This window comes from Protopterus annectens, chromosome 14.part0, assembly GCF_019279795.1.
Source record: "Protopterus annectens isolate FY-2018-M chromosome 14.part0, PAN1.0, whole genome shotgun sequence".
NCBI classification, from domain to species: Eukaryota; Metazoa; Chordata; order Ceratodontiformes; family Protopteridae; genus Protopterus; species Protopterus annectens.
Window position 1 is genome coordinate 325,594,399 of NC_056748.1, and position 11,972 is coordinate 325,606,370.

Here is an 11,972-nt window from a genome sequence, read left to right on the forward strand (position 1 = left end):
AGGTCCTCCCTACATGCTTTGTCCCCTAACTCTACTATTTTTTGAAACATTTCTTCTTGAACAGTCTCATGCTAAGCCAGACTTTTCTTTGTTTCATCCACTGATTTTCTGCAATTTTATCAGCACATGAATATACTTTTAAAATTTCTTTCATTTTTTACAGTCTGTTGAGTTGATATAATCCATCAGTGTTTCGTTTATTTTAATGAGCTGTGAATGCATTTGACTTTTTTCTTCTAGATTACTGGATGTCATGTCTTGCTTCAAAGGTGGTGCTTTAACAGCTTTTTGTTAAACAGCTGCAGGATTCTTCCCAGCCACTGTTTTCTCCTCACATTTTGTGGTTGATTTTCTTTAAGATTCTCTAAATTTCTTCTTTGTCAGCATCCTGGCAGTACACTTACTAGCCAGTAACTGAAGTGTACCCAAAAAGATAAATGCAATTGCTCTCTTTTCTGAGTTTCTGTTTTCACACTGGTAGAGCTGAAAATTGGAGCTGTTACTCAGTCTACAACCATCTTGGAAGTCCCAACAGCAAATACTCCTGTAGTGATTTTTTAATGTTCAATAAAAATATTTTGAAAAAATTAACTTTTGCTAACAGTGCTGACTGATAGACTGACTTAACTGCAGCTTAAAAAAAAGAATGTTTATTAATTTAAAACAAGGTTACAAATGTTAACTGCTATCAAGATAATGGTTAAAAAGAACTGTGGCACTGTACACTATCAGCATTTCTGCAAATCGAGGGGGACTATAGTGGATGATTGGTAACATATCTGCAAATAGAATATAGACACATTACAGTTAATATAAATGTTGTAGATACATTCTTGGCTAAATAATCATGCTTAGCAGCATGCAAAATTAAAGATATGAAACTGCTGAGGAATAAAATGAACTAATGTCTGCTACCTTAACCTGAGTGAACACAAGCAACTAAATAAACTAAAGTATATTCCTCAAGGACCTAAGTTTACTACTGCCAGGAAAAAATGCAGTAAAACAATAATTACACAGTACCACGACTGCAGTGTTTGGCAACATGAGAAAAATGAAAGACAACACCGATTAGGGATGGATTCTTTACTGATGCTATGAGTATCCCAGACAGTTATTTATTTTCTTAACACCAGCACCATGTTTACTGCATTGAAATGGTTATGTTGGGAATATGAATGAAATGTATTACAGTAATGTTCTGCAATGTGCATACTCAATAAAATAGTAGGAATTAAGGACAACAGAAGGACCCACTTTACAACTCAGTTTAACATACAGGACACACAAGTCAGTATTTCAGTTTATTCTCCAACAAAAATTAGTGCTGCAGTAACCATCAGTCCCAGTGCCAAGCTTCTCTTTGGAAGTTGTCAATTATGAAAGACATTGCCAAACTTGCACAGGAAATGGTCAGACGTGCAGAGAAATTGGAAAATAAACTGAATAAATATTCTAAAGAAAAATAAAAAGGATAGAGCAAAAATATATACTGGAAAATAAGAACTACAGATTAAGTTCTGCATTTAAAAATGAAAACCTTTTCAAATAACACCCATCCAAATAAATAGTCCATCTATCAGTTTTGCCTTAAAACTTCATTATGTTTCAGTTTGGAAGAAAACTCTTAAACAGTGACTCTTCATTTACAAATTACTTTTAAGACCAAATTTTCTGCAGGAACTATACATGGAAGCATAGCCATATCTCCAGAGATGTTCTTCACTTCTTTCCCAAAAGCATATTCACATATTGCACTGCCCATCAGCATCTGTGGTGACCTCACACAACTATAAAAGAACAAAAGTAAATTGTAAAATGAGTCTTTCAACAAAACCCAGCTTTCTTAATCTTCAGATTGAAAAGGAATTGCAAAGAAATACTCTTTGGTTTTGGACACCTGTTCCTATTTTGCGTGTGTTTTGTTGAACTGGTGTAAACTATTAAAGAAATTATGCAAATTCTCAAAACAGAACCTACAAGACTAAAAAACTTAAAGCAAGTAAATTACAACATTCAGCACACATATGAAAGCACACCAGCAAATACATTTTAAAGGACCAGATTGGCACCCAACAAAACTACAATACTCAACTCAGGGTCTATGATACGGAACAGACTGCTGCAGAAGAAATGTAGTTGTTCTACGGTAAGGAATCTGACACAACACTAGGCAAAACAAATAATTAGAGAGAGAAAATTCAAAGTGAAAAAGACATGTTTCCCTCTTCATCCATGGCGCTACTTTTTTTTTCTTTGAAGGGGTAAAATAAGTGGAAAAGTTGATAACTCATCACCAAAACCAGAGAAATAAACTAAATGTAGAGTACACTCAGCAAATGATTCAGATGGAGAAGAGCTTGATTTATTTACTTACTCTGTTGACCAGGACAGTCCTACTAGTTAAATATCTGTTTACTTTTTAGAGGAGACCCAAAGTGGTATTCACACTAACTAGGGGAAATTTGGCAAAGGAACCAGTGAAATTCCATTATTTGTTCCAGTAATTGTAATGGGATTTTTTTTTTACATCCGCCTGATATACCTCCAACTCAGGCAGCTAAAACTTCAGTTTAACATCTCATCTGAATGACAGCAAACTGAAGCATGCAGTAGTAGTACTGAAAAATTGAGCTAAGTACCTGCCATTGGATCAGAACCCACAGCCTTCTAATCTCCCAGCACCACAGATGTATGTGCGTGCACTACCTGCTCAGTCAGTGAAATTGACTATGAGTGATAAATTATATAGTTCAGAATCAGACTTTTCTAGAACATATTAGCCGGACCTTAAGAGTTACCAATGCTGCTGATGGAAGAGGGTTTTAGAAGGGTATGAGAACAGCAGTGGATATGACCAGTTTGAGAATAAAGCTCAAGGGACAAGCACCTGGATAACAATGTTTGGGTTAGTCACTTTAGTAAGACTAATAAGGTCAGTGGGTTACCTCATCATCCATTTCATATTACATAACTCCTAAATCAAATGTGGAATTGTTCCCATCTTTATAAGTTACTGTACCCACAAGTGAATAACCATCTATCTTATACAACACAGAGAATTTTCAACAAAAAGAATAAACTACAGCAGTAATTGCTGTACACTTCTACTGGACTGACATTTCTGGTTAGTTTTGGTAACAACATTTTTTAAAATTAAAAAGTACTAAATTACAGCTTAACACAGGCTGTTTGTCATGTTATTGTTGTCACAGTATGCTACAAATTACATGAGTTGACAGCTACACAGTGCATTTACCTTAAGGTACTACCTTACAAAACACAATAACTGCGTGCAGTAAATCATGTCATTTCAAGATCACCAATTCAATGAGAAAAACACTTAAAAAATGAAGGAAAACGAGTGACAACATTTTCTGGCTGCAAAGCAGGCAGCTCAGATGAGAAAAACAAAATTATTATTTCATAAACAGGTGACGAATGATTAGAAAAGTCCACTTGGAAACTAAGCAGGGTAAAACATATTTAGAAGAATAGAAAGTCCACTAGGTGAACCCTTTCTTTTAAATCATAATTAAGATTTTAGTACACTTTAAGCTTCTGTTTTATGCAGATAAATAGGAGACCCACGGATGAACATACTTTGCAACACAAATTAATGAAAAAGTAAAGTGCACGGACATAGATTATAAAACAAAACACTTAAACCTATATGCACTGATCAGAAAAGCTAAACTGAAATATTAACTGTTCTTACAGGTTATTTCATTTGTCTTGCTTTTAATTTTTTTTTCTGTGGCTTAGACTGTATGTTATTTCCTTTAAAAGAAAGTGTTTTAATAAAGTGTAGTAGTGCTCATTTGTCATCTTTTTCAGTTACTCTTTAAAAAGTACATGATTTCGGCAATCTGTGCACTAAAAACATAACTGGGCCAGACACTGTAAATGTGGTGGTGAGGTAAACAGGGAAACAGATGTCTATAGTTCACAGTAATAGGCATCAATGTCTTGAAAGCATTTTATGACACATGCAGTACAAGTTTTCAGACTCGAACCACCATACAAAATGTACATACCTTGACAGGTTATGCCATATACAATTTGGGTTATGTTTTAGTGTAATGCTGCACAAGACACACAGAACAAGATTGCTATAGTAATTGTAGTACACTGTTCTGCTAGTTACCACCTGTAATCTAATTAAAATGGTGCTCTTACGTTGCATGTTAGCTATCAGCTCTCTGTACTGACGCCTGATCTGCCGCCTGTTATCCGGATCATCGGGAGTATTAAACCTTAAGTTATCGCCACTCTCCTCTGCCTCTTCATCTTCAGATGGCATATGGGCATCTCCTCCATCACCGAGATGTGCTCCTCTCTGACTGCCAACAGTTCCGTTGTGAGATGCCGCCGAACGCCGCCGGGATGCTCCAGCTGCATCCCCTTTCGCTGCTGGTTGCATACTCAATCCTTACTCAGAAACAGTTTCACACAATTATCAGATTTTCATACAATAAAGAACCCACCGCCATACTACTTCAAAACAAACACTTTCGCCGGGCTTCCGAATACTCTAATGACGTCTTTGCGTCACTATTACGTTTGAACGTAATGGCTCCGTCAGGTAACAGTATTCTACTATCAATAAACTTTTTGGTAAGAGTAAAACGTATTGTTAGTTTTGTTGTGGGGATCGCGTCGTGAGTTACTTTTAGAGCAAGAGTTGTATTACACAAACGTGGAATTTTATTGTGTCATACATACCAACAACAAGTGTAAAGGGCTGTTCTTTATTTGCTACTAAAATACAAATGATTCTTATATATATACAATGTAGGCGTTTTTGTCTACAAAATTATTTTTATGCAATTGTTAAAGAAAACTTAGGTATTTTAAAGGAGAACCGCACCCGTAGACTCAAAAAACATATTTATTTCATCACGGTTTGGTGTTTACTACATTTTAACACCACTCTGGGACTATTTACAGATTTTTAAATATTTTTGTACGTAATTTATGAGTGTGACCACATGGGGTCTGGTATCTTGGATTAATTCTGATTGTTTAGTCTGCTTCTAGGTTTCTTAGGGCATTTTCCAGGACACCACTGCTCAAATAAGGGAACAGGTGATAACCCTATTTTTCCAGTTGCTGATTTCACTATCAGCCTCATAGCTCGTATGCTTGCAATGGTATCGATCAATATCTTAGTGCAATAAATTTGAATGTTGTGTCTTTCGGCTTTTCTCGGCTAGGGGTCGCCCCAGCGGAAGTCCGGTCCGCTAATGATTGGCAGATAGATTTTTACGTGCCGAGTTGCCAGCCCTGACGCACAACCTTCAAAGAAGGTACTCCCATTCACGCATGTCTCCACGCAGAAGACGCTCTAGCTAAGAATCGAACCAGACAGCGTCTTATTGTGAGGCGACAATGCTGCGATAAGTTTGAATACAGCCTAAAAATATTGGGGCAAAGACCCAAAATTGGGACATATTTTAAATATTGCTATTATAAAGTTAGAAAGTTGCTAAAAGAACAGGATTTAATTTTCTTTCTTTTTTTTTCCAAAAACATTTTTATTTTGTTTTCATTATAAACATACGCAAATGTACATATAACAAATGCAATAAAACAATAACAAAACTATTTACAATATTTACATTCCTCCGTGATAAACAATCATTTTATCCATGAGAAGTTATCAGTATTTGTTCAAAAAGTTTTCCAATTTTTGCCATGCTGTAGTTCTTTTTTACAAACACTTTTTGCTGAATTAATAAAATCTTTAAACATTAAATCTTGTTTACTTTTGCAGTTCAAAGTAATAACTTTTCTGGCAATTGCAAGAATTGACCAGAGTAACTGAATCTGAGATTTAGGTATTACACTAGGTATAGGAACACTGAATAGGATTACTGACTTAGAAATAATACAGTTATCAGACCATAAAGCATTTACAGAATATCTAAAGTCTTTCCAGTATTGAACAACATTTCTGCATTCAACGAACATGTGAACCCAATTGGTCTCTAGTAATTCATCACATTTCCAACATCTGCTTTCACTGTTTTTGAATATAAGATTTATATGTGGAGTATAGAAACTCCTATTCATAAATTTCCATGTATACAATTTCCAATATAATGAAGAAGGGGTGCCATACATAGAATTCAATAACATTTTTTTGGATTCATCAGATATTTGTTCTCCATTAATCTTTACATAGTAATTCCAAAAATCTGAGTCAAACTTTAGAGTGTCCACTCTTAGTATATTATAGATAGGTGAGATACTTAATTTTAGATTATCTGTCTTTTCAAGACACCTAATAAAAAGCTGAATCAAACTAGGTATAGATTCAGTCTCTAGGTTGATTGATACTCTCATTTTGTTTTCTATAAACTGCTGTAATGAGTGTATAAACAACCAACTGTCTTGACTATTACCAACACTACTTAAAAGAGAGTTTAGTGGTTTAGTACTCTTATTTTCAATAAACTGATGCCAGAATATCAAGTTATTTTCCTTTAATTTTTGCATCGCATTGATGTTGAAAGAATCTAGGCAATCAGGGGAGTATGCTATAGGGAATATAAGAAACATAAAATGTTTAATGTAATTACAATCAATTATATTTTTAAAGTTATTAAATATTTGATGAATGCCATAAGAAAAAGGATCATAGGTTTATAGGTTCATAGGTAGGTACTAGGCTATTGGCCCTAGGGCCTATATAAGCCTAGCCAAAGGTACCCTGGCTTTCGCCACCCAAAAAAAATATTTTCCTGTGCCACTGTCGAGCAGAGCCACAGAAGTGATCCCCAGGGTGAATTTCCTATCTCCCATCCAATCATCAAGATTTTTCTTGAAGAGTGCTAATGAGGAGCTTTGTTTGATATAGATCAAACTTCTTATTAAATAAACAAAATTCACATAAAAGCCAACGAACTCTACTTATTCTATATTGTTCTTTAAATTGATTTTCTATATTTCTGAAATCAGTTATATGAATCTCATGTATTGTTTTCCAGCCAAATATATAGGTAGGTGTGATCCAGTGTAATATTACATCAATTATAACTGATTTGGAATAAAGATCTAAACTAGAGAATGTTATCCCATTACTGTTCCAAGCTTTAATGTGCCATTTATATGCAATCCTAGGTTTTAAGGGGAACCATAAATTTTAAGTAGCATGGAATCTAATTTTTTAAATAAGTTTTTGGGAGGGAGTAGTATCAATGACTGTATATAAAACAAAATTTTAGGTAAAATTATCATTTTAATTAAAGAGAGCCTATCCTCCATTGTGAAGAACATTTTATTCCATCTTTTGATTAGTTCACTAATGGTGGTTATTAAATTATTGTAGTTTAGTTTAACAAACTCTTTCCATGTACTCTTTATACTGACACCCAAATATTGTAATACATCATTCTCCCAATTAAACAGGCTATTCTCTTTTAGGTTTTTGTTGATCTTTTTGTTAATTAGTAATGAGCATGCATTTTCTGAAGGACATGGAGTCAGAAATGCGTGTGTCATTATTTTGTGACCTCAGTCATCAGCGATTTGCAAAAAACCACAAAATTTATAATGAATAGATCAAACTATGACGCAAAGATCTACACAGTTGATATGGTACCGATGACTTTAAACAATATACTTAAACAATATACTTTTCTCTGATTGTTGATAATGTTACAGTATTTTTTCAAAACCTTTTAGCTGGCAAGTCACTTAGTTGAAGAAGACAGACCCAAAAAAGTTATGGACAGCAAAAGGAGGTATGGGTGTAAATTGGAAGCATACAAAAAAGCATTGTAGGCTTGAGTGAGTTGAGTAGGACAGTCCCTGTTTAGGTCATTGTGTCTTGTGAAAAAAAAAAAAAAAAAAAACATGAAAGATGTTAAATGTCCTGAGATTTTAGATAAAATTTGTTTCTTACATTTTCCCTAATAGTTGCATAAAAATATTATTTTATACCCAAAATGCCCTGATATTATGTGAAACAGCAAAAACAACTCAAATTCTGCAAGAGTGAGATTTTATTTTGACAAAATATTATCTTACCATAAAAATGTCCTACTTTTGGCATTCAAAAAGGAGGTAGTGGTTTTGAGGTGTAGTTTATCATGTTGATGGGGGATAATCATGGCATGCATTTGATACACCTAGGCCGGCCATTAATGGGACCATAAGGTAACAAGAAGAAAAAAATATAATGTTAGCAGCGAACTAGAGTAGAACTTGCTATACTTCAATAAGGCTTGTAATCTCTGGTCACCGATTAGACAAGCTGTTAAAGAACTGCAGAGTAATAGCAGGACATTTTTGTTTTTATCTTGTATTAAAATGTAAGTAACAGTTAAACTGTAATTTAAAAATAATAGTTTTAAGTGTCCTCCCTCCTTAAAGTGCCCCCCTTTAAGAACTAGAGTTAAGAGAGGACCATGTCAAGACCACCCCCTTACAAAAAATATTAGAAAAAAATATATGGTTTGCATATATCAGGGAAGAATTTTAGAATATTGAGGGGCATATATCTCAACTATCCTTGATTTCAAGGGTGTCCCTTATTTTGACTCAAATTTTAGCTCTGTCCCACTTATCCCCCATAAAACTATTGACTTTTGGAGAAAAGTTGGTGAATTAAATTTAATAAATAATGACAAGAATTAGAGCTATAGACTTCTTTTATTTAAGAAAATGTATATTAGTGCACATTCTCTTATTTTGTCAATGTCTCAAGTTAATAGTACTAATATTTTAAAAGTGTCCCTGATTGTCCATAATTATTTCTGGATTTTGTCCCTGATTCTGTTGAGCTTTGTCTGTGAGTCATCAAGAGCTATGCTGAGGGGTGAGCAACGTTAATGTAGAATATATGATCTTGCCAGTGCATTTTCATAGCTCTCAGAATGTTATGGCACTGTTGTAGTTTGACAGTTGTTGCCAGTGTGATATTAGGACAGATTCTGGTGGGCATAGCTCAAAACCTGTTACCTCCAGACTCAGGGACAAATACAGAAATAATCAGTGATTCTTTTTAAATTAATACTTTTAACAAGTTCACAGAATAAGATAGTGTGAATTAATAAGCATTTTCTGAAGTAAAAGAAGTCTGTATATCTAATTATTGTCATTATTTATTAAGCGTAATTCATCACATAACAACCTCTCTAGCAGCCTTAATATTTTAATGCAGTTAATAAAACAGTGTACAATTTTCTTGGGGTTAAAAGTTAATGTTTTTGAAAGCATACAAACTGTTTTTCATATTTGGGGGGGGGAGAGAAATAAGAAAATAACAGACAGCAATCAGTTTATGTGGGAGGATAGGCTGTAGCATGTGCTTTAGCATGGGTAACCTTAATTTTAGGTTAGAAAATACCTGTAGGTGCAGCCATCAATTTGGGGCAATTGTTCCATTTTGGAGGGTTAAACTTCATGTTTTGAAGATGTACATAGTTTTGTGAGTTTGATCCAAGTTAACATGAGATGGGGGTGTTTTGTATTTATTTATTTATTTATGTATTGCTGTTTGAGAGTTTTTATTAAAATAAAAAGTCATGTGACAGATTCAAATGGAGATGAAAAGAAACAACTGTACAAAAGATCAGCCCACCAAGCATTAGTATATGGATGTAACACAAAAGCTGGAAATACATAAAATACATATTAAAAAAAGCTGTCATGTATAAAATGTGCAACACTTGCTTTTTATCATAATGGTTATGATGCCCATATTATCCTGGAACTTGAATGGCCATACAGGTACAGATAAAAAGAAAAGAATATTGAATTATATTAAGAAATGCAGAGTGCAATTAGCAATGCTGCGGGAGATGCATTTGGAACAAAATGAGCATATGAATTTGACAGAGATGATTTCAGAATGGATATTCAGCAGAATATAAGGGACAGAGGAAAAGGGTAGCAATAATACTAATTGCTGTAGAGGTTCTAATAGTGATAGATTAGGGAGAAAAAGACAAAAAATGGTAAATGTGTGCTAGTAAGGGGCTATTTGTGAGAGAGGAGGGTTACAATGGCAGGTATTTATATCTCAATGAAAACTGCTATTATGGAGCTTAAGAAAAATTTGGGAGAAATAATCAGCTTTCAGTAGGGAGTATTGCTTATAGATGGTGACTGGAATTTGATTTGCAATAGTGAGGACGTATCAGGGGGTAGTAGAAGGGACAGTATAACAAAAGAGGGTACATTTTTGAAGAAATTTATGAAAATGTTTGGTATGGAAGATGTAACTTCAGTAGTAGGAACTCAGACGGAATTTACATATTATCCCCAAGGTACAATAACAGGGGCAGACTAGATTGAAATTGTAGCTTGCTACAGATCACCCACCATGTCCCAGGACCCCCATTCTGCATTTCTGGAAACACTGGGAAAAATAAAGGTCCTACCAAACACTCTAATATTGGGAGATTTCAATTACTCAAACATTAACTGGGAAAACTACTCAAGTACTAATTCCCTTGCCCAACATTTCTTAGAATTTATAAACTCAAATGCCCTGGATCAACTGGTCAACACTCCCACCAGAGGTGACAACATATTGGACCTGGTCATCACCAACATGGGCGACCGGTGTTCCACACCGGAGGTCAACCCCTTGCTGATTAGATCTGACCATAAACTAATCACTCAGGACATCCACATTCCGCCCCCACTGCCGGTCAAGGAAACCACCGTGAAAAACTTTTCAAAAGCAAACTTCATGTTAGTTAAGACCGAGGTGGAAAGTTTCAAAGCCCCCATGCTAAAGGATAACACTGTCCAAGCTGCAAAATCCTTTACTAATGCAATCTATGGGCACCTACAAGAATGCATGGATCGTGCTATCCCAAGCAAAACCAAGACTCACTCCTCCAAAAAAAGGAAACCAGTCTGGTGGACCCATGCCATAAACAAGCTATACAATAGAAGAAGGAAACTAGTACAGAAAAGAGTAAAATCCCAAGAAGGGAAGACATCCCTGATCAGTATCAGCAAGAAACTACGATCCCTCATAAAATCATCTAAGGCTAGTTTCGAAAGAAAAATTGCCAAGGACTCCAGAGATAACCACAAGGCATGAACATGAACTACAGAACGAACTGGCATCCCACCCAAGTACCATGTTCAATCATAGCCTCACCTCAGGCTATGTTCCCACTGAATGGTGCACAGTGATGTTTATCCTACTCCACAAAGGGGGAGCCACCACGGACACCAGAAACTACCACCCCATTAGCCTGACGAGCCTGGTCTGCAAGGCTATGGAATGTATCATCATGGAACTTATAAACAATGACATTGGTAATCTCCAAACTCTGGATCCCACCCAGTTCAGGTTTGTAAAAGGCAGAGCATGTCTCCTAAACCTGATAGACTTCTTTGAAGCAGTCACCAAAGCTGTAGATGAGGGTACGATGGTTCACACAGCCTATCTAGATCTCGCCAAGGCTTTTGACACCATCCCCCACATTATAGATAAACTCACTAAACTAGGTATAAATTCCTATGTCACAATATGGGTTGCCAACTGGCTCACTGACAGAATGCACACTGTGAAAGTAGCAGACTCCAAATCCAACTTCTGACCAGTGACAAGTGGAGTACCACTGGGTTCAGTCCTGAGTCCTCTCCTGTTTGGTATCTATTTCTCTGAAGTACAGGCTAACACAGAAGGTCTTTGGTTAATGAAGATTGCAGATGACTGCAAACTAGGAGCCATAATCAAAACTCCAAAAGATGTGGACATCCTACAAAAGGGCCTAGCTGAGACAGATGCCTGGTGTCAAAGCCATGGCCTCAAGCTCAATGCCAAAAAGTGCATTGTCATCCCTTTTGGTAAAAACTCTGTACCCATGAACTACCACATAGGCGGTAGTCTACTTAACACCGAAAGTGTGATAAGAGACCTTGGGACACAGGTGGACAGTAGTCTCTCCTTTGATAATCACATCGCCACAGTAGTCAGGAAATCCTTCAATGTGGCACAC

At 35.7% G+C, this 11,972-nt stretch overlaps 1 protein-coding gene across 3 annotated transcripts in view; it reads right to left on the bottom strand.

Annotated features, from left to right (window-relative positions):
* The window catches only part of NSMCE4A (NSE4 homolog A, SMC5-SMC6 complex component), a 740,267-nt gene extending 735,703 nt beyond the window's left edge, over positions 1-4,564 (bottom strand). Inside the window, exon 1 of one of the 3 annotated variants that reach the window (XM_044056053.1) lies at positions 4,180-4,563. In XM_044056053.1, the coding sequence (XP_043911988.1) occupies positions 4,180-4,423 (244 nt within the window). In that variant the 5' untranslated portion in view covers positions 4,424-4,563. Of the gene's footprint in view, positions 1-4,179 lie in introns of all 3 variants that reach the window. The other 2 variants (XM_044056054.1, XM_044056052.1) reach the window with 2 other exon arrangements.
* Between the last annotated feature and the right edge of the window lie 7,408 nt (positions 4,565-11,972).